Raw genomic sequence first — 24,105 nt, forward strand, 5'->3', positions numbered from 1 at the left:
GCGCTAACCAAGCTCTTGGGCTTGGCCGCAGTCGTTCAAGGCTGCCCAGACGCCTTCGAGACTACCTGGTGTACTAGACGGTCACTGTCATCAGTGCACCGTCGTTCCACCGCAGCGTCCACCATCTCTCCTGGGAAGAGAGAGGAGGAACTCTGCACTGGTCCGTTGCGAAGACCCAGTGCCGCCACACGCCCAGCCGCCCTGGTCACTCGGGTGAGGACTGCGTCCCTACGCCGAAGTACCAGGTTGGCCCACAGGTTTGCCGTCTGGTGGGCTAGGTAGGAGATGGCTCTACCTCCAGACTGACACAGCCTCCCGAAAGCCGGGTCACCCTCGGGAGTAATATTTCCTGAGATGGCCGCGACCTTAGACACTGAGGGACCACATGGCGGTGGATTCCAGTGCAAGTGCCTCTTGCTGCGAGAACCACAAGTTCTCCGACAGGAGCTGCTGCAGAGACACCCCCGGAGTTAGCCTAGCTAGCTCTGGGTTAACCTGTTTGGGCGGCACAGGATCCTCTGAAGGCACGTAGAATCTCCTCTGTCGCAGTAGAGGCGGGGGAAGTACATAGCTAGGAAGACCTGCCGGACTTCAGCGAACCCTCCTGTCCGGAGACAAGCGAGTCACCTGGCCCAGCACCGAGTCAGCCAGAGCTGATCGCGGCAGACCCACTGTCGCCTTGGGTTCCTTCTTAGGACCCCAGAACGACTCGAGCTGGGACGTGGGCTCAGAAGGTGCGAGCGGCAATCCTTCCCCGAGGTCGTTGTGCTAATGAATCAGCACAATAACCTCTGCAAACAACCTCTGGATCTCAGGAGTGACTGCGTCTTGTGGAGTAAGACCGTCCAGTCCCTCCAACAAGAACGCCTCTCGAGACCCTCCTCCTTCAGAAGGAGGAACAGCGACAGACCCCTCCTGGTCTCCTCCCGCCACTTGCGCATATGACCTGGTCGGTCCTAAGACCGTGCCTGGTTCGTAGGGCGTCGTGGTGGGACAATCAATCCAGATCGCCTCGCTCTTCCTGGCGTAACCCGACGAAGTTGAAGGGATCGGAGAGGAAGACCTGACTCTCACCCCTCGCTCACCGGTAGAACCGGTGTGCTTGGGGGGTTGCAGGCGATCGCCAACCCGCGGTGGTGATCGAGCGGCAGGCCTGATCGCGTGGCTCTCCCGGGGAGAGCAGCTGGACTGAGAACAGCGGCTCCGGTCCCGTGCGTCAGAGGAGCTGCTGCTGGTCCCCCTACCCGCCCGGTCCCGATGGGAGCGGCAGTCAGGGGACCTGCAGAGACCACTGTCGCGGTGGGGCGGTGTCTGTCCTCACGGCGTGTCAAACCGCTGGAACCAGTGATCGAGGGGACCTCCTCCTAGCCTCAGCCCGCGGCCGGTCCCGGGCCCGTCGCGTCAACCCTGGTTACCTGCGGATTGCTATGAGAGCGATCGCTGGCCCGGCGGGAGTCACCTGAGCGACTCTCGCCAGTCTTCTGCTCCGTGCCTCGGTCCAAGCGCCGAGCGAACTCAGAAGCCTGAGCCTTGGCTGTACGATCACCCGCAGCTGACCGTACACTCGGTACCTCTCACAAACGAGAGGCCAAGCCGGAACCTGGTGTAGCGGCAGAACCCCTAGCATCAGGTGAGGAAGTACCGGTGTTAGCCGGTACCCCTATGGTCCCGGTCTTCTTCTTCCTTGCGGAAGGAGAGACAGGCACCGCTCCCGAAGGAGCGGGAGGACGAGCGGAAGAACCCCCTGTCCCACCGGAGTGAGATGGGCCCTTAGAAGTTCCCGAAGGAGACTTCTTAGGGGGGGAGGAGGCAGCCTTCTTCTTCCTCGGCTTAGAAGCCTTGGAAGTCGAAGGGGAAGAGGCGGCAGCAGGCGACGATGAAGAAGACGACGACGACGACACCTTCCTCCTCTTCCTCTTCTTCGTCAGCTTCCTCAGGAACGACGTCGGCAAGGGATGGTCCAAGCGCGGCAGGCACGACAGGAGCAGCAGGCACGGCAGGAACGTCAGGTACAGCAGGAGGCGGAACAGCAATCAATGACATCCTGGGTACAGGTGAAAGGTCCAGGGGCGAACTCTTGGGACACCGAAAGTCAAGGGCTGAGGTGAGAGCGGCGAACCCGGCCGGCGGTGGCACTACCCTCCTCGGGAAACCAGCAATTGGGGCCTGCACCGCAGCTGAGGGTGTTACCGTGGTAACATGCTGGGTATACACCAGGTGAGGAGGCGTGGCATACCCCGGGGTCGAGACGGTGGTGGTGGTCACTGGTCCATGGGTGACCAGAGCAGCACCTGCCAGGTGATGCAACAGCCCCCGACGTCCCCTGGAGGCCCAGCGAGAACCATACCTGGCCGAGGTCGTCGCCCGCAGCAGGAGCACCTGAGGAGGCAAAGGTTGGGTTAGTAGGAGGGGTTCCCCCTCGCACGGTGGGGGACAAGCCCCACCCCGAACGAACGGAAGACTCCGAGTACAATTGGATGTCGGGGTACCTCGCCCCCTCCTCTACGCTCGATGGATCGGGTGAAGAGAAGGAACGAGAATCCCCCCCCAAAGGGGAAGGAGCCATACGCGGAAGCCGAGATGGCGGCAGGAAGGAAGACGATGTGTCTGTGACCAAGGGCATCGCCGGAGAACACTCCGAAGACTCCCTAGCAGGCTTACGTCGCTTCCTCCTACCCTCATTGAGCACCCACTGCTCCTCCGACCAAGAATTACACAAATCATAGGGCTCGGCCCAAGAGCATTCGCGCCCTCGGCACCGAGCACACAATTCATGAGGATCCACTTCTGGAAAAGAGCGGAAGGCCCCACACTTGCGGCCCTCCACACCAGGGCTAACTCTGCGGCTGATGGGGGGGCGTGGGGACGTCTCCAGCTCACGGGAATCCATAGCAAAAGTAAATAATAAAATACAAAGCACACGTACTTACAGTATTTTACCATACACACAAAGCAAACCAAGTTTGAGAAGATACAAAGCGTACAACAATAGCGGGCAGAGAGGCGAACAACACGTCTGTCTCCGTCGGCGGCTGAAAGCAAAGTGATTCTTCACCTCCCAGTCGCGCAGTGCGCTGACTGTCGGACAAGCAGTTAACTACCGAACTCCCTTGTTCGAAGCTTACGACCGGTTCCAGCTGCCGCAAGTTACATTCCTATTGTAAAGGACTGATGGTTTGTATTCGTATCGGAACAAATAAAAAAAAGTGCGTCTAACATGCCGGCGAAAACGGTAAACATTTTTTTATATATGTAAGATCAATGTCATTTCAGTGAAGTTCTATTTTTTTATTTTTGCAGAGGCGGAATACTAGTACTAATTTCATAAAAATTTGTACAATGTACTTTATTAGTTAAACAGCTGAGAAACAGCAGCAGCTTAAATAATTTGAGTATTCTGCTAGCTAATATTACAATGCCTTTCAAAATTAAAAATATGCTGGATACCTGTAACCATTTCCAGTTATAATGCAACTGACAAATAAAAAAAATCATAAATAGGCAGTCCCTGTTTACGACGGGTTCTATTCCTGAGACACTTAAGCCGAAAATCGTAAAAAACCCTAAGAAAACCTTACTTTTAATGTTTTGGATGTTTTGAAAACTATGTATTTTTATTGCATTTTTCATCAAAATAACCTTCAATTTTTTATTATTTTGCCATTTTGGAGACTTATTTCTTCTGTCAGATCACAGTCATAACCCTAGAACATGCGTTGTAACCTCAGAGTATTGCAAACTGAAACCATTATAAACCGGGAACTGCCTGTACTATTCACAATACGTATAAATATTTCTATAGACTAAGATGACACTGCAATAGGAAAGTTTTGAAGTTTGTCATCCCTGATATGAATTAAAAATTTCAATAGAAACTTTCTTCACTAAAAGTTTTGAAGTTCTTAGTACCTAATATGGAAAATGCAAAGTGGAAAATAAAACCATACCTCATCTCCCTCAGCCGATTAACATGTTCCACGCATTTGTCTGCTGTATATTTGACCTCAGCTTCTGTTGTAAACCTTCCAATACCAAAGCGGATAGATGAATGGGCCAAGTCCTCTTCAGCACCTATAGCTCGCAACACATAAGAAGGTTCTAAAGATGCACTGGTGCATGCTGACCCAGATGATAGAGCAATGTCCTTCAAAGCCATCAACAAGCTCTCACCTATTGAAATCATATTAATTTATCCATCAAAATATATATAATATCCATTTCACTTTTAAAAAATAACATGAATACTCAGGAATATGGGAATCAAGAATTATTTAAATTTTTAATACGTATTATTGAAATTGACCACCCACTGTCAAGAATAATGTCTTCATGACATCTATCATAAGTGAGACTTATAAAACTTGTTTAACACTTAACCCCTTGTGTCCAGGTTTGATCGATCCAGTGCCCATCAGGAGAGAATCTACATCTCACGCTGGGCAGTTTGAATAAATTTTACAGGAAAATGTTCTAATAACTTTCATAGGCTGTAAATGATTTACAGCAACTCCTTTGGCAAAACAACCACCTCAGTACAGGATAAAGGGAGATCAGTGTGACTTGAGATTTCATGAGGGAAATGTACTGACCTTCCCATCCCAGAACATCTTGTACATATTTGCTCATAAATATACCCAGGGATTGCTGTAGGCTTTAGTACCTATCTTTTATGGTAGTATGACAGCTAGCTATAACTGTAATTTTGCAAACCAAATGTAAAGATATATGTATTAGAACAAACATGTATACATCACTAAAAGGTAATGCATTTCCCTATCTCAGTACATCTCGTAAATATTTTTCCATAAATACACTCAGAATTTGTTACATAATTTTACAAAATAAAAATAAAAATAGAAAAAACATCTGTAACTTGGAATGGAATGGAATATGAGAGATTTATGGTTCCAAGCACTGGGACCTATGAGGTCACTAAGCATTGAAAGGAAAATTGAGAGTAATAGAAATTTTAAAGGCGTAACATTAGGAAAACCTCGCAGTTGCACTATGAAAAAATTGTTAGAAGTTGCAGCTAGGGGCCAAAGGCACTCTGCAAAGAACTTCAAAAAATGTCTATAGTGCACTACATCAGATGCACTGATGACACTAACCCTCAACCCCCACCGGTCTCTGCAACTTGGTAAAATTAGTATATGTTCACAAGTGTCTTGGAAAAGAGAACCCTTACAGGGTTATATTCACTTTCAACTTCCCTTAGAAGGTATATCAAATTTGTTTCTGGGCTCAGCTCGTGTCGCTGCGCGAAATATCCTTTAATCTATTATTTCTAGGGTAAATGTACTAACACATACCAGAGAATAAATAAATAAAGAAAAAGGTCAGTATAACTGACTCGCTCACCCTCCAAGAGGGTGTCGGTATGAACACTATGGCGAGTGAGACCACTACCACGAGCCAAATGCCAATAGAATTCTCCCACTACAAAATCCCCCAAGAGGAGAGCCGACCCACAGAGTGGGCAGCACTTACTACTACTACTCCATCCCATGCTGCCGACTGCTGCGCCTCTGGTGGCCATCCTTTTCAGTTAGCGCACTCAATTCAGACGTGCCATTTTTTACTCGGTGTTTTTTGTGCCCTTTCCTTTGGATTTATTTACCATGGAGCGTGCAGCCATCGCAGCAGCTAAGTTAAGTACTCAGTGTTTATTGCTAATTGGTTTTTTCCGGCCCTGAGCCCGTATTTGCCGTTTTTTAGGTATAAATACGAACTCTAGGTCGGAAGCATGGCAGCATGGTTCTGCCTCGTGGTGGGTTCGTTCTTGGTCGCCCATACCCAGAACATCCCCTTATTTAAGTACGCTCTATTTTAATTATCCGCTTTGTTTAGGGTACGGTCTACACGGTTTTGTCATGCATGCATGTCTTTTACCTTATGTAGGCTCCTTCCATCCAGACCCTAGCCACGGCTCTTAGTATCGGCCTCGGCTAGCTTTGATTGGGTTAGACTTGCCTTCGAGTTAGTCGTACACTCCTGGATTTTTTCTCCTACTATATTGTTTTCTTTCTTTCATTTTATTATTCATTTGTATTAATTATATGATATTTGTTAGGATAGCTAGGCGTCTGGCTTGCTTAGCCTAGGTCATGGCCCATTGGGCCTATATGCTACCGCTCTTCAGTTCGGTTCCTTCCCGATAGCATCTCTCTGATCAGTTGGTTATGTTTCTAGGCTTAGTTGTTGTTCTTATCGCCCCGTGGTCACTACGTGATCACGAGGCAGCCAGACGCCTGTCCAGTCACCTTCCCCCCCTCCCGCTCTTCTATAGAGTCGGGGGGGGTGGGTCGGTCTGCCCATGCTCGCTCCGCATACCCGAGCCTGCCTCCCTCTCTCCCCCCAGGCGGAGGGAGTAGAGGGACGGGACAGACCCAGACTGGACTCGACCTCTCCAGCTTCTCGGTCCGGCCGGATGGTAAGGTGGGAGGGACTGGCCTTTCCCCCCCCCTCCGTTGCTACCCCGTCGCTCCGTTGCTAGCCCGAGTCTGTATGTCCTCTTGCTCTTTCCCACCTTACTAGGGCTCCTTTACCACCGGAGACCTGGCATCCAGCGGAAAGGTGCTAGTCCACCCAGCAGGGTGGACCGGAACATACAGTCGGTCCCTTCTAACCACTCCGTCTCGCTGAGTTACAACACTCCGCCACGCACTGGACTTAGTCCGGTACGTTCGAGTTTTTAGGTTTAAGATCTATTATGTTAAACTATTAAGTTTATCTTAAGTACCTTAAACCATTCCCCCTCCCTTCCTGTCTCACCGGATCCCTCCGGGGTTATAGCCTATTCAGGCGATTAAGGGAGGGGTTATGCTCAAATTTTTTCCGAGCTCGGCATGCAACGGAGTTCTTCTGTCCTTTAGCCTGTAAGTGATAGTCTTTAAGATACTCATGTGTCTTTTCACTTACAGACCACCAACTGTGAGCATCCGGGATGCGCCGCCACACTTCAGGACCCATGTGGACACGAAGTTTGCCGGTCCCATGCTCCATGCGCGACTCCGCACGGGGACATCCAGGTCTGGTACCACGAGACGTGTACTATCTGTTACGATCTGGTGAGCCAGCTCTTAGACGGGGTAAGTATTCCAACTCCGATAACTGGTCCTCATTTGTTATAGTGCTTAAGTTTTTACATTAATCACTCTAACTTAAGGTAAAATTCAGGGGGTCTTATAGCCCCTATAATTTTAAGTTATGCTTTAAGTTAGTTTTAGTTTTAAGTTATTCTTAAATCTAATCGATACCCTCTCTTCCAGGCCCCGGCTGTGAGGGATACCGCACCTGGCAACCCTGCGGGCCTGGGTCGGCGGTTTCGGGAAGAACGCCGCCAAGGGTATGCCCTACATCCTTGAGAAGAGGTTGGCGGTACTAATCTTCCCCGGAGGCAAGGCGACAGGCTACGTTCGACCCAGCAGAGGCGGCCCCGACTATCGCTTTTTCATCCCAGCAACAGCTGGCTGCCTCGTTGACAGACCAAGGCCAGGACATCTCCTCGGAAGTCGCGACGCTTGATATCAATGTGGAACCTATGGTAGGTGTAGACGACCTGTTGGTCGAGGTAGGTAAGTTGGACACCCAAGGGATACCCTTGGGTGCAACTGGTCTTCTACTCCTGCAACCTCTCCATCCTTCCAAGGCTTTACGGGTAATGAATTATATACTTCTCCTGACGCTTCAGTTAGACCCAAGGTCAAGGGTCAAGCAGTGAAAACCTTGACGAAGACGTCGTCGTCGTCTAAGAAGACGGCTTCGGCGTCATCCTCTTCTCGTAAGTCCCTCCTTCCGCTAGGAATCCCGGAGCAGAGAGATCTAAAGCTTCTGGGTCCGGCTCTAAGTCCTCGAGGAATAGATCCTCCAGGGAGAGATCTCACACTCCAGCGGAGTCGTCAGTTCCGCTACCCTTGGTTCCAGTTCAGGGCCACCCTTCCACCTCCGCAGCAGCTCCGGCTTTGGACTCCAACGCTGGTCTGTTACAACAGGTGGGCGATCTGGTTGGGTCTCTGAAAAATAGCATGGAACAAATGATCTCTCGGTTGTCTGATAGGATTACCTCTCAGGACAACATTATAGCCGGACTGAGCCAAGCTCCTCTAGCCTCTCCTCCACCTTTCAGCACAGGTGGAGCCCAACTTCCCCCCGTATGACTCTCTACCTCCGTTCTCAATGAACAACCCTTGGAGAGTAGCGTCATACGCCCCCTTCCAAGACGGGCTCATCTCTATCCCGGAATGTGGAACTCGGAGGATTGAGGACTTCGAGTTCTACCCGGAAGACCTTCAGCCTCCGTTCATCGGCTACGCCAGGCTCACCGCCTCAGCCATGACTCGGGATGACAAAGTACCAAAGGAGACAGTCCTCTATTCACGTGACCAGGCTCAGAGAGAATGGCTCAGGTGTCTAGAGGACATGGATTGTTTCAACACGAAAATCCAACCTTTCAAGAGTCCGTTTACGATCTTTACGATGGAAGAGAGTACCCCGCTTCCTTTCCTGACAAAGATCGCGACAACTACTATTCCAGCAGCCCAGAAGGGGGGATCCCATGCCTCAACTGAAGGAAGCAGATCCTACATCTCCTTTACTTCCTTCAGCCGGTGAATTGTGGGAAGACTTACCTAACACCTTCTCAGCTGGCAAACTCAAACCAGACTGTGCTATGGAGCAGTTTGGTGAGAAGCTACCTAGGCTTCCAGATAGCCTTATTCAGGCAGAATTCGATGCCAAATCGCGGTTAGCCAGGTCCATTAATTCCATGGCTATGACCGAGGTCGCTACCATTGCCTATGGGTCGGAACCGCTCTTCAAGCTTCTTACCAAATCTTTGACTCAAACGGTGCAGTCAGATATGTTTGAGTTTGCCACTGCTAGGACGAATTGTAGGAAACATGTCCTACAAGAAGCAACTATTCGGCACGAGCCGAATAGGTTGCTTGCGTCAAGCATCTGGGGAGCAGACCTCTTCCCAGAAGCGATGGTGAAGGAGGTTCAGTCAGAGGCTACGAGATTGAACAGAGCCTTAAGGACCGTGGGGTCTTACGGCCAAGAGACGACAGGATCAAGCCGGTAAGGGTAAGGCTCAAAGGAAACCTAGACGTTTCCAGCCCTACCAGAAAAAGCAGCCACGCTTTTCTCAGCAAGTTCCGGCTGTTCCCTTGGTGCAAACAGCCCAACCTTCCACCTCAAAGGCTCAATCGCAGCCGATTTATGTTATCTCCCCTCAGCCTCAGCCCTCCACCTCTTACGCCCTCTCTCCAGCCTACAACCAGGTCTTCGAGGGTCAAGCTTCACAGAAGTATGACCGCTCGGGTAAGGGAGGCAGAGGTAAGCGACCCTTTCGTGGGAGAGGATCGGGAGGTCCCTTTAATAGGGGAAAACATTTCAGGGGAGGCCGAGGAGGCTACCAGAACCAATGAGGAATTTCAGGTAGGAGGGAGGCTGTTTCACTTTCGCCACCGGTGGAACTTCAGCAAGTGGGCTCAGAGCATTGTGTCAAAAGGCCTGGGTTGGAGCTGGTTAGCGAACCCACCCCCATCCAGACCTTTCCGCCAACTTCCTTCCAAGGAATTGACGGAGTATGCGGAGGATCTCCTTCAGAAAGGAGCTATAGCGAGAGTCAAAAGGTTAAAATTTCAAGGACGCTTGTTCAGCGTGGCCAAAAGAAAGGCTCACAAAAAAGAAGGGTAATCTAGACTTGTCCCGCTTAAACTTAGCCATTCGCTGCGACAAGTTCAAGATGCTCACGATTCTCGCAGGTGCGGACCCTTACTTTCCCCGTGGGGCCTGTCACCACCTCTATCGATCTTACAGACGCTTACTATCATATCCCTATTGCAAGACACTTCCGTCCGTATCTGGGCTTCAAGATAGGAGACCAGACATTCTCCTTCAAGGTAGTTCCTTCTTTCGGCTCAACGTAGCACCCAGGGTGTTTACGAAGCTGGCGGAAGTAGTAGTTCAACAACTCAGATCGCAAGGGATTATGGTAGTAGCGTATCTCGACGATTGGTTGATCTGGGCCTCAACAGTCGAGGAATGCAACAAAGCAACACTGAAAGTGATTCAGTTCTGGAATATCTAGCTTCAAGATAAACAGGACCAAGTCAAGACTCACTCCAGAGTCAAACTTTCAGTGGCTAGGCATTCAATGGAATCTATCCTCCCATACTCTGTCGATTCCATCATCCAAAAGGAAGGAAATAGCGAAGTCAGTCAAGCAATTTCTGAGTCACAAACTGGCATCAAGAAGATCTCAGGAAAGGATCCTGGGTTCTCTCCAGTTTGCATCAGTGACGAACATCCTAATGAAAGCCAAACTGAAAGACCTAACCAGAATCTGGCGCTCACGAGCAAATGTCAGGTCCAGGGACAAATTATCCTCAGTCCCTCTGATTCTAAAGAATCGACTCCGGCCGTGGGGCGAAAGTCAAGAACTTGTCGGTGTCAGTGCCCCTTCAGTTTCCTCCACCAGGGATCACCATCCACACAGACGCTTCATTAAGCGGTTGGGGAGGATATTCCCAGTTCAAGAAGGTTCAAGGAACGTGGTCACCTCAGTTCCGTCAGTTCCATATAAACGTACTGGAAGCAATGGCAGTGTTCTTGACTCTAAAAAGGTTACGTCCGCCAAAGTACTCCCACATAAAGCTAGTCCTGGACAGCGCAGTGGTAGTACATTGTGTAAACAGAGGAGGCTCTAAGTCACGTCATCTAAATCATGTCATGGTAGCCATCTTCTCCCTGGCGGACAAGTTCAGTTGGCATCTCTCCTCCACTCATATAGCTGGAGTGAGAAACGTCATAGCAGATGCTCTATCCCGATCAGTACCTCTAGAGTCGGAATGGTCACTGGACAACAGTTCGTTCCAATGGATTCTTCAGAGAGTTCCAGGTCTACAGGTGGATCTCTTCGCATCTCAAGCGAACCACAAACTCCCGTGTTATGTGGCCCCCAACCTGGACCCTCTGGCCTATGCCACGGACGCCCTGGCTCTAAACTGGAACAACTGGGAGAAGATTTATGTCTTTCCTCCAGTGAATCTTCTCATGAAGGTCTTAAACAAACTCAGGACATTCAAGGGTCAAGTGGCTCTAGTAGCCCCAGACTGGCCGAAGAGCAATTGGTACCCTCTCATTCTGGAACTGGGTCTTCGCCCTCTTCGGATCCCCAATCCCAGGCTCTCCCAGTCAGTACAAACGAAGACTGTGTTCGCTTCCTCAGGGATTCTCAAAACCCTAACTTTATGGATTCATGAAGTTTGCAGCGAAAAGGGATGCGAATATTGACCCTCAGAATATTCTCTTCTTGGATCCGATAAAAGAGATTCAACTTTGAGACAGTATGATGCTGCTGTCAAAAAGTTAGCAACCTTCCTGAAAGAATCAGATATTAGGATCATGACAATCAATTCAGCTATATCCTTTTTCAGATCCTTATTTGAAAAAGGCTTAGCAGCTAGCACAATTACGACAAACAAGTCAGCCTTGAAAAAGATTTTTCAATTTGGGTTCAACATAGACTTGACAGATTCCTACTTCTCGTCTATTCCCAAGGCGTGTGCTAGACTTAGACCTTCTGTAAGGCCTACGTCAGTATCATGGTTCTTAAACGATGTTCTAAAGCTGGCTTCAGAAACCAATAATGACACATGCTCGTTTTATAATGCTCTTAAGAAAAACCCTATTTTTATTAAGCTTGGCCTCAGGAGCTAGAATTTCAGAACTGTCGGCTTTATCCAGAGATCCGGATCATATTCAGTTCCTTCCCACAGGGGAAGTGCTACTTTCTCCGGAACGTAGCTTTATAGCTAAGAATGAAGATCCTTTGATGAGGTGGGAACCATGGAAGGTACTACCTCTTCCACAAGATGTATCTCTTTGCCCAGTTTCAGCCTTACGAGCCTTTCTATCTAGGACCTCCTCATCCTCATCGGGTCCTCTCTTTAGAAGAAAAAGGTGGCACTTTATCTATTAAAGGCATCAGGCAACAAATCCTGTACTTCATTAAAACAAGTCAATCCTGACTCTTTCCCAAAAGCACATGATGTCAGGGCAGTAGCCACCTCAATTAACTATTTCCAACATATGAACTTCGATGAGTTGAAAAAGTATACTGGATGGAAATCGCCGACAGTGTTCAAACGTCATTACTTAAAGTCCTTGGAAGCTCTGAAATTTTCAGCAGTTGCAGCGGGGAACATAGTTCCCCTGACTCTAACTAATCTTTAGTAGAAGATCCAGTCCTCCTTTCTACCTGCCTCACCCAACAGTTCGTCTATTCCTGCCTTGTTCATTTACGGTCACCTTGTGTCTTAGCTGCTTTTATGATGGTGTGGTGGGTGTCCCTTATTTTTTTGCTAGGGACACTCACAATTGATGATGGATATTGATCTCGTGGATGTCATCTCCTTATTTTTATGCTAGGAGATACATCTTATTGTAATGGTTACGGGTTTTGTATATTAAGTCATATACATTCCTTTATATATTATTATTGTTGAGTTTGTTTTGTTCAACTTATTATGTTAATTGCTCTAGAATTTCTTGATACATAGCTTTACACAGATACCATTTTGGTACATATATGACATATTACTCCTGTATATATGTAAATTACCTTAAGTTAAGAAATATTATTAGAATTAAGTGTAATTTAAGCAATATTTCTATTTTGTATCACTGTGTATATGTATCCTTATTAGCAATTATATTCTTTTACTTTTATTTTATCTTTTATTTGAGACCTCTTTTTTATTTTTGTTGATTTTTTGTTTACAATCTTGTGCTATTTCTCTGGTACGATTTCGCGCAGCGACACGAGCTGAGCCCAGAAAAGGGATTTTGACGTAAGGAAAAATCTATTTCTGGGCGATTGGCTCGTGTCGCCAGCGAAATCCCGCCCTACCCATCCCATCGCCAAGATTGTCTGCTAACTTCAGGATGGCCACCAGAGGCGCAGCAGTCGGCAGCATGGGATGGAGTAGTAGTAGTAAGTGCTGCCCACTCTGTGGGTCGGCTCTCCTCTTGGGGGATTTTGTAGTGGGAGAATTCTATTGGCATTTGGCTCGTGGTAGTGGTCTCACTCGCCATAGTGTTCATACCGACACCCTCTTGGAGGGTAAGCGAGTCAGTTATACTGACCTTTTTCTTTATTTATTTATTCTCTGGTATGTGTTAGTACATTTACCCTAGAAATAATAGATTAAAGGATATTTCGCTGGCGACACGAGCCAATCGCCCAGAAATAGATTTTTCCTTACGTCAAAATCCCTTTATTTTCTTCTTACACCATTGATTATTTTATTAAACTGGCCAATTTTAAAGATGGCCTGGTCTAGGGGGTGTTCTTAAGGTATATTTTAGCCCAGCCAGTAAGATTGAAGCTAGCCCTCTACAATATATGAATCTTAGCTTAGTAATATGATCACAATATCTACCAACATAAATCACTCTGGCTTGTGTATGAGTACATCCTGCCACTTCTCATACATATATACTAAAGTATTCAACTTTGCCATAAATGGAAAATACCAACTTTAAATGCCTTCAATCTAGACAACAAGACTCACCTTCAACAAATGCAAATGACAGGTTGACACAGCCAGGATATGACCTTTTAGGGTCACCATTCCTTATGACTTGTGGTATTCTTGACTGAATTGAATCAACAAGCATGTCAGAAAGCCTTGATACATGCTTATGGTCATATGTCATTTCTTCTTTTGCAATCTGACATGCAGCACCCAACCCAACAACTAGAGGAGTAGGGACGGTACCAGACCTACGAAATAAATGTAAATATGTTAATAAATATTCTAAATATATAATGAAATCATTTTCATAATACTGAACCCATCATAATTCACAGGAATTTAGGTTTAGAAAGGACAGCCTTAAAAATGAAAACTACACATGTTCATCCAAGTGTTTAAGAAAAAATACCTCATTCCACGTTCTTGGCCTCCTCCACTCATCAGAGCTTCAACTCGCACTCTTGGACGTCTACGAACGTAAAGACATCCAATTCCCTTTGGTCCATATAACTTGTGACCACTGAGAGTTAAAAATATTTAAGAATTAGAAAACCTCTAAGCTAAACCTGAAAATTAATTTTATTTTAAATTCATAGATGTATACTATTATATATACTATTTTATTATAACCAATTTCACCAATTAATACAGGATTCAATAAAGGAAAAAATTTAAAATCTGTTTTATATTTTCAAAATAGACAGGTTTCCTTACTGTTAGGTCAGTCATATATTTAAAAAAATCATAGAAAAGATCATCAAGTGTATATATACAAAAAAATATTTGTTTTTATAATATTCACCAAATATATTACTGAATAAAAAATAAATAAAATCATACCGAGTTTAAATCATAAAGTATTCAAGTCCTTTTCTAATTATGAAAAAATCACCAAGGATTCCTGTCCTTTCCTAATTCTGACAACTAATAAATTAATAACGAAACCACAGATTTTTTAGAAAATGGCCACCAAAGTTTTACTTGTCTGTATTCATTTACAGCAACACCTAATTAACTTACCAACTGTGGATTTGGACATGGTACCTGGTCTCTCTATTTCTTATTGACTAATGTCTTCTTTATTTCTATTTTAAACACTATCTACTGAAGAGGGAGAAGAGTTAACACAAATATTTGAGTATCAGGTGCTTGAGCATTTGCTGAATTGACTGGTGTAGATAGCATGTATGTCTTTCTTGTTGTGCAGCTCACATAAATTTCATATAGTACTCAGCTACCTTAGACTGAGATCTCAGATAGAAAATCTTATGTTGATAAAATGAAACACACCAGTGAAGTTCACAAATCTATAATAAGCTCATTAAAAACAGCAATCCCCTCTGGAATTATGCTTAGAGGAAGAAGACCACTCCCATAATACAATGGCACTTACTCTAAATGGCCAGGAGTGAGAGCTGTGAGAGTAAGCTACCTATTCACAAAAACTCATAAAATGATGGATTTGATACCTTATAAACAATAATGATATTGTTAGAATACAATAAAGTTTTGTACATACTTACCTGGCAGATATATACTTAGCTTATGTCTCTGACGTCCGACAGAAATTCGAATTTTGCGGCACACGCTGCAGGTAGGTCAAGTGATCTACCCCCCTGCCGCTGGGTGGCAGGAATAGGAACCATTCCCGTTCTAGAACCAGATTTTCTCTTCCACCTGTCTCCTGAGGGGAGGCTGGGTGGGCCATTCATCGTATATATCTGCCGGGTAAGTATGTACAAAACTTTATTGTATTCTAACAATATCATTTTTGTACATGCAACTTCCCTGGCAGATATATACTTAACTGATTGACACCCTTGGTGGTGGGTAAGAGACAACTATTTACTGAATAGACAGGTAAACAACATACGTTGTAGGTAATAAATAAATAAAACCTTGGTTCCTACTTGTTCAGGCGGAAGATTCCATGGCTAATGCCTAGGAATCTGCTTCGCCTCAAGAGCCTCAGCGAGGATGTGACCTATGGCTAAGAGTTCTTGTGGGTCTGTCGATGGGGTCTTATCCATTTACTCGACAGAGCCTCTTACATGACAATATGCCTATGCCTAGTGGCATAATTAAGGAGCACAACACCAATCCCGATCACCTGATCCTAACACGAGGGTTAGTGCTTAAGTTGAAAAGAGTTATCCCCAAACTCCTTTCAAACAACCCAAAGAAAAAACACGACGTTAAATAAAATTTAACTCACTAGTAAGGATCAGTATCGGCTCCCTATCCCAGCAATGTATCCGCAGACACGTATCAACCAAGAGAGAAGGATCTCTCGTAGGTTATCTTGATCCTTCGGATAATGGGAAGTCAACACAGAGTTGCATCTCCCGTATGTGACAGCTAATATGTCCTTATGACATATTGTAAAGGAAAGAACAAGAATTCGGAAAAGCTCGCATTCATGCGCTTTTAATTGACCAGCTGTTTGAAGGAATCATCAATGCACTTATCAAGTGCTTAGGAGATCACATTGTCTCAAAGAAGGCCAGGGCGTTCTTTGATATAGATCTCTTCTGGGTGAAGTCTGGAGCCTGGCTAGCGCTTCGTGCCTGGCAGGCGCCTAGCGCCTGTCTAGCGCCTCGCGCCTGGCTGGAGCCTTGCGCCTGAATGGCACCTAGAGCCTGGCTGGAGCCTCGCGCCTGGCTGGCGCCTGATTGGCTCCTCCCTTCTGGCTAGCGCCTCACACCTGGCTGGAGCCTTGCGTCTGGCTGGCGCCTTGCGTCTGGAAGGCGTCTGGAGCCTGGCAGAAGACTTCATGATTACTGTCTATGAGTCTGCATGCCTCAAGAGTTTCAGCAAGGTAGGGACCTATGACTGACAAACCCTTCTGGATCATGTCAATGGGGGGCTAGCCCGCTTACACGACAGAGCCTTCTCGGATCGTGCCAATGGGGGCTGACCCACTTACATGGCAGAGCCTTACCTGTATCATATCAATGGGGACTAGCCCTCTTTACATGACAGAGCTTTAGGTTTCTCTTTACTGGAAGGAGCCTTGCGCCTGGATGGATCCTCAATCCTGACTGGAGCCTAGCCTTGAAGGAGCCTGGCACCTGGATGGCGCCTGGCTGGCTTCTAGAGCCTGGCTGGTGCCTGGCTGGCTTCTAGAGCCTGGCTGGCTCCTAGAGCCTGGCTGGCGCCTCGCGCCTGGCTTGGCTCCTCCACACTTGCTGGAGCTTCAAGCTTGGAAGAGTCTCTAGGCTGTCTGGCGATGTCCACATCGGACACTCTTATATCTGTCCGATTTGTTCGCCTCTGGTTGCAGTTTGGCCCCAGGTTGGAGGCCCAGACTCCTTCTCAGTATCCGACCATGGACAGAAGTTCCTTGGAACTGTCCGCCTCTGGCGTTTTTCACCTGGCTGGCGCTACATTGTCGAGAGTGCCTGAACAACCACAAATAAGTTTTTAAATCAGGAGACTGGAGAAGGGTGGAAGAAATTCTTCCCCTTTGAGCTTTTGGCCCCTGGCAAGGGGAGGTGATTGTAGTCAGCTACATCCAGTAGACGACAGGATATCTAACAATACGAGAGAGAAGAGTCTTCCTCCGAGGAGGATCCTTCGTGAATACTTCCTTTGCTAACGAGATCTCTTCTTATTTGTTGATGAGGTTCCTCGTTGCAGAATCTTCCCTATCCTTGCCCGGGAGGAAGGGAAGGAGTCTGGAGTCGAAGGAGACTCCGAGCTGAAATTGGGCGGAACTCTGATTTCTAGCTCTTATTATCCTTCTGAATACCTTCTGGGAAGCATTCGAGCCCTCATCGCACCCCGAAGACTCTGTAGGCAAACGTTTAAACCATCTCTTCTTCTGTAGATGAAAATGTAAGTACCCTGCCTGGGCAACGAAACTTCTATCTGAAAGCGTTGGGTCAGGAATAGAGGGTTTTAGTTCTTTTGCCAGACATACTATGCTGGCAAGAACCCATTGCCGAGTCTCCATGAATCTGATGCGAGATTCCAATGCACAAAAAATTCACTTGTCTTCTTGGTCGTTTAGGGCTAAGAGAAACAAAGAATTCCTTCATAAACTTTCTCAAAGAAGTTTGATGAGGAGCAGTTCCATTTTGTCGGAACAAGGAATCTGTGGCCATAAAAAGATCCCATTCGAAGTACATGATATCCTACTCTTGTCGTATTGCGGTATCGTATAAGATCCTGAAGATCTTAATCCTCTGTTATCTCTAATTCCCCTTGTAGAGACAGAGTATAGCCTTTTACTGCGTTCTTTGATGGCAGATATATACATAGGTGATTCTTCCCTTTGAAAGTGAAGAAAAAACCTCGCTATGTGGTTCACAGAGGTATCGGAAGAGGACAGTTTCCTCATTCCATCTAGCACGATCTGCAGCAATTCTATGTCTTAGCCATGACTATTGTCATTTACCTTGAAAAATCCTCTCATTCATGTCCACTTCTGGTCAGTCTGCACGCGGACAGACTCAGATTGGAGAGGTTTTTCAGGTCTATTTATAATAGATTCTGATAGAATATCCAGATACTCTTGGAAAAGCCTTACGAAACATGCTGTGAGAAGAACGTGACTTCTGTGAATCCAACCTCTCTAAGGCCAAAATGAGGCATTCATCCTCTCTTCCTTTGACGCCCATCCCATTTATCTTAATATCTGTTATGAATTTATAAACTAGGGGAAAAAAGACTAAAGTTTATTCCCCTTCTTTTTAAATTAAAGATGTCGTATATTGCTACCTCTCTTGGTTCGAGGAAAAGGAAGCAGTCTATAGGAAGCTGTTCGTCTTCTACCTTGCGAAGAGATCTATGAAGAAGACTTCCGCAGGTTCTCACAACTCTTTTCAATAAATGTTAGACATACGTTAACAGTTATTATCTTCGATCGAGAAGGTCTCACGGACATGCAAAATCTTGCATCGAACTCTTAAGGATCGTTACGTTCCGTGTCTGTTCCCAAATAGGTTCTCTTTTGTTAACGCGAAACAGGGGCGAAAAAGAGATTCTCGATACTCTTTGCGGTATGAGAGAGTCGTGGAATTGGCCTAAGTGATTAAAATAAATCATTTTCATCATTCCTTGTAAGCGACCCTTTCCGATTAAATGGGTAACGAAATCAGGAACGAATCTTTGCCGTTTACCGAGCCTGCTGTCCGAGAGGCTACTGGACTCTTAGGTTAATAACTCGCTAAAACGAGAAAATATCTTGGATGGTGCTTCTGGCGCAACATTGCGCCAGGCTGGCGCTTCTGGCGCAATTTGCGCCAGGCTGGCGCTTCTGACACTTTGCGCCAGGCTGGCGCTTCCTTCTAGTTCTATTTAGGTTATGTGCCAGAACATCTGTGCCTTTATGGTACCCGACATCCTTCACATGTTAATTCCGTTCTTAGTAGGAAAAAACTTTTATATACGTAGTATAGTCCATTCAGGGAAACAACTTCTGCCACTAAGAGAATGTTTCCCATCCGACTCGCTCATCTTCTCTTGAGCAATATCGATTCTAAAAAGGTTGTGAGCGTTTCTCGAAAGGATGAGAGAATTATATTATATCGTGCTCTGCCGTATTAGAATCCTTTATAATACTGTCACATTGTGGTAAACAGCATTAATCTAGGAAACCTTTGTAAGGATACTAGGAATTCTGTAGTTAACCTCGGTATGTGCATAAGACTTGACCATACCGTAGTCTTTAAAGTGAATTCTCTACTACATTCATCTTCTCCTAAGCATGTACTCTAATACGCCATGCTTTCGTAAGCATGAGAGCATTATATAAATATAGAGTTCCGCTGCGTTAGAATCCGGTTAATAATGTTACCTACGGTAAAACAGCATTGAAATGTTGTAAATATCTTTCTTATTGAAAACTTCTTAGCAAAAGGCAGACAATATTTTATTTATGTTTGCTTAACAATCCCCTCAATCCGAGGCTAAAACCGCGATTGTAGGGGAGAGACACGGTTAGTCATTCCATCCCGCAGGAGAGAGACATGTAACCGACCACTCATGATCGACATCTACATGGTACTGCGTTGGTCTAAGCGATAGCAGTCTCCGTTAGCCGTCTGGCCTTACTCTTCCAGGGTTGCCAGCTACTCCATTCAATAAAGGAATCTTATAAAATTATTATCGAACTTCAGGAAGTTCTTATTAAATGACAATTTGTCCAAAATTGCATTTTTCCTAACTATACAAACCTGAGGTCCTTTTACAATAGGAAGGTACTAGCGGCAGCTGGATAGGTCGTAAGCTTTCGAACAAGGGGTTCGGTAGTTAACTGCTTGTCGACAGGCCCGCGCATGACGCTGCCGCGCGACTGGGAGGTAAACAAATTCACTTTTGCTTTGGCCCAAGCAAAAACTGCAAGATGTGAGGGGTGGCATGAGGTGGGACTATGTGTAAAAGGACCTCAGGTTGTATAGTAGGAAAAATGCAATTTTGGACAAATTGTCATTTGTTCCGACACGGCATACAAACCCTTCGGTCCTTTTACAATAGGAAGACTCACTTCTTGGTGGGAGGAATCTGAGTCTTTTGTGAACAGACTGGTGTTCGCCCAACCTTGGAATGCCTCCCTGGTCGTAAGAGCGAGGGAGGGATCCAAGCCTCTGTCCGATTGATCGGGGTGTGCACCGCAGGATCAATGGTCAGACCTCTGGACCAGGTACTAAGAGAGAGGCAAACGTATCTCTTCGTACCAGCAAACAAGAACAAGTTTCCTATTTGCAAGAGTCAACATAAAGTTATGGTTTGTCTCTTGTTTGGCATCCACTTCCCCCCCCTTGTAGGAGGAAGTGGTGGATATTCGCTCCCATCCCTAGTGAAAGGGATAGGATGGGGCTCTGTCGAGTAGCTCACCGGCATCTCGTCCTTATCCAGCAAGGTGATGACCGTATCCCTCTACCCACAGGTAGAGGGGGAGAAAAAAGATAGGAAGAGAAGCCCAGTCACTCTCTCATTCACTTATCTATTCTTACAGTCACACCAGGACTCGATGCTGTTCAGCCTGCTAGGTCTGGTTAGCTACACAACGTGTTGAGCAGCCACCACGGGTCCCAAGGAAAACGATCCAGGACCTGTGGGCAATATCCAAAAGGTAGAAGGTAGGTGCCAGTGGTCTGGTTGTACCAGACCCCTGCCTTCAGTACCTGCGCCACGGAGAAGTTCTTGTGTAACTCGAGGGAGTGTACTTCTAGGTCATCTTGGTGCTGACGAAGAGTCTTCAACACTCAGCCTGGGATGTCGAGTTTTCTTCAGAAAGCGCGGTCGCGCTTTCACAGGACAGCAGCATCTCTTCGCATCGAAGGCGGTGAAGTCCATTAGGGAGGGGATTGTGAAGGCTCTAACCGATCGTCAGGAACCGAAGGGTTCTGAGTCTTTGCTACGAAGTCGGTACGAAATCGAGCGTCACGAATCCCCATCCCCTGGATGCTTGACTTCGCAGGAAAAGTCATGCAATTACCTCAGAGGAAAAGAAGGGAATGGTCGTATGACCTATCCCTCTTCTCGACTTCGGGTGATGTCCTGTACCCATACTGGTCTATCCGTCTGCAGCGAAGTGTCTCACATTCTCCTATCCCCATGCAGTGAAGTTCTTCTCGGTAGTGGATAGGACACTGACACTCAATGGTGGGTGTCGATGGTATGGGTACTGTGACAAGCCGTTAGGACGAAGAAAAGACTGTTATGGAACAACCGAACTAAGTCCCACAGCGAAGTTCGTAACTGACTTGGGCGCTCTGACAGCTGCCGACTGACTGCGTTCGGTAGGAGGCAAGTTGTCCAAGCGCCCGAGTAAAGTCCACGTGGACCTTCGCCTTAAAAGGGTTATGCAAGAGACTAAACAAATAATTTGTTCGTCACCGATGCCAGAAGGCGAGGTGATGATTCTCTTAAGGCATGTGCCCAACAGGCGAAAGTCAATTGCCTTCTAAGACCGAGGTCCCTGATGGCAAGATATCTCATAGTATAAGTTGATTCTCAGCTAAGAAGAAACAAACACTATGTGTCGTTGAAGACGAAGGTGTACAGAAAAAGCAACCTACGTCTTCACAGCTGAACCGAGAGAAGGATTCTCAAGATTCTGAACCTGTGCTACAAAAGACTGAGAACGCTAACCGCTATTCATTGCTGTCCCGGTGAGGATCGTAGTTGCAATAAAACGGAGCGTTTTCAGTAATAAGAGACAGGGAAATACTGCCTGAAGAACTGCTTCTCATGGGCTGAACATTTGGAAGTAGAGCTGTCAGGTCGGAGAGTAGGCAATGTCTTCTGACACATCTGTTAATTCGGGGCGAGCAATGAATAATTGCACACCTACGAATACGAGATATTTTGAAGACAAACTCAGATGTCTGCAAAAATCATTCGCATTATCGCGGGTGCGATGCAGCGGAGACAAGTACAGACTTCTGTTACCGTGCGGTAAACAAAAGATGAGAAAGAGTCCAAGAGATCTCTGTTGGAAAAATTCTCGCAATGTCGAGGGCGATGAAATCGAGCGTCACAGCAGTAGATGGTTCTTCATTATTGCGAGAATCCCCGTTAATCAGAGACCTAAGTCCATGATTGTTGGGCAGAGATACGGTTCGGTAGTCAATCAAACCAGGGGAGAGAGAGACGTAACCGACCGTGCATCTCCGAGACCTAGCTGATACTGAGCTGCTATCAGGCAGTTCAATACGCAGTAGCTCTCGGTGACTCGTCATCCTGAGTTGCCAGGTAATCCATTATTCCACGAAGGAATGCGTTCGGCTAGAACCATCGAGCATAAAGAATACGCTCGAGCAATTATATTTAACCAAACGGATTTCGGTAAATACAAAAGCTGATTTGGTGTTGTCATGACAATACCAAGTATCTAAAATCGAAACTGATAACTGCTGGGAGGTTGCAGGCAACCCCGAGTTGCAGTTCAATTAAGATAAAATTCGTCTCGGTCACAAACCGTTAGATTAACTACGGTATGCGCTACCCCCCGGACAATTCAACTGTTAAAAGAATCATGTCGCGAGGGTAATATACGTAGTATATTTGTAGGTTCTGTACCACGACCTCCATCATAAATTCTTTTCCTCTCGAGGAATGAGAATAAGGATTGGAGATCGACCGCCTTCGTTCTCTAGTCCAAGAGAGTGAAGGAGAAGTCTTTCCCAAAGGAAAAGCTTCAATGGTGAACAGAATTACCGAAGACGATAGTTCAAGCCAAACTGGAAGTTCCCGTCCGTTCTTCTCTATTCCAGGTTAATCGCCTACTGTGAGATACTCTTCTTTCAGCAGCAGTCTTCTTCCAAATGCTAGAAATTACAGGAATTCGAGCATAAGCGAGGTTCCCGATTATCGTGTAACAATTATCGGGGATTCTCGCTCACTTTGGACCATGGTCTCGCCTGAGTGTTTGGAGATCGTAAAAAACTCGAACACTCTGAGTGCGCTAGAAATTCCGTAGAATTCTAAGCACTCTGCGAAACCCCCCACCGAATTCGTCAACGATATCGGCTGGTGGTCCTCTCTCGATTCCGTAGAAATCGAGAAAGGGGCAGGATCCCTCCTCAACGACCGGGGCTTACGTCAGGTAGGACCCGAAGGTCCCCCGGTAGCGCAGCCCCTAACGTGGGATCTTACAGAGAAATCTCTGTAGGATCCCTCCCCTTTCCCTCATAGCCGTAAGGAGAGAGGGAATGGGGGAGGAATTGGATACTGGCTCGCTTTCCCAGCGGAACTAGCAGTTGGAGAAGAAAAGGAGCAGCCATCGCCTTACGGCGATGGCCTCTCAGAGCCTGGGAAAACGTATCGTAGGAGGAAAACGTTTTTCCCGAGGAGGGTTACGAACTCATACTGTAGGTAAGGGTCTGCCGCCACTGTGAACGTCGTCTGGGTGGGGCTGATCGACACCTGACAGGAGAGAGCCGATACCGTCCTCCAACTCATTCTAGTCCTCGTCGAGGTCGAAACCTCTCAGGAGGACCGAAGGGGTATTCAAATACGGTGTCCGAAGACACGTAGAAACGCCTCTGTCGCAGTAGAGGAGGTGAAGTAGCTTGTTCGACCGGTCAGAACTGAGAGAGCCTTCTTGTCCGGAGACGAGAGACTACCTGGTTCAACACAGTCGGCAAGCTCCGATCGCGGCAGACCCACCGTCGATTTGGGTTCCCTCTCGGGCCCCAAAACGACTCGAGCCGAGACGTGGCTCTGCTGGTGGGAGCGGCGATCCTTCCCCGAGGTCGTTGTGCTGACGAATCAGCGCCATAACCTCGGCAAAGTTCCTCTGGATCTCGGAAGTCACAGCATCTTGCAGTAGGACCGTTAAGCCCTTCGAACAAGAGCATATTCGAGAAACCTTTCTCCTAAGAAGGGGGAACAGCGACAGCCCTCTCGGTCTTCTCCATCCACTTGCGCATACGTCCTGGCCGGTCCAAGAACCGTGCCTGGCACGTAGGGCGTGTGGTGGGATCATGAGGGGCGCACCCCTCACGATCACTCCTCAATACCTCGCTCCTCCCGGTGTAACCCGAGGAGGTTGAAGGTACGGGAGAGGCAGACCTGACGCTCCCTCCTCGCTCGCTGGCAGAACCAGCAG

The 24,105-nt window shown here is 47.0% G+C and overlaps 1 protein-coding gene across 1 annotated transcript in view; it reads right to left on the minus strand.

The window, feature by feature from the left end:
- LOC135203681 (cysteine desulfurase-like) overlaps window positions 1–24,105 on the minus strand; it is a gene marked incomplete at its 5' end in the record, with an annotated part of 72,835 nt that overhangs the window by 19,532 nt on the left and 29,198 nt on the right. The window contains 3 exon segments of the mRNA XM_064233579.1: window positions 3,948–4,170; window positions 13,581–13,792; window positions 13,954–14,064. Coding sequence (XP_064089649.1) covers window positions 3,948–4,170; window positions 13,581–13,792; window positions 13,954–14,064 — 546 coding nt within the window.

This window comes from Macrobrachium nipponense, chromosome 36, assembly GCF_015104395.2.
Source record: "Macrobrachium nipponense isolate FS-2020 chromosome 36, ASM1510439v2, whole genome shotgun sequence".
NCBI classification, from domain to species: domain Eukaryota; kingdom Metazoa; phylum Arthropoda; class Malacostraca; order Decapoda; family Palaemonidae; genus Macrobrachium; species Macrobrachium nipponense.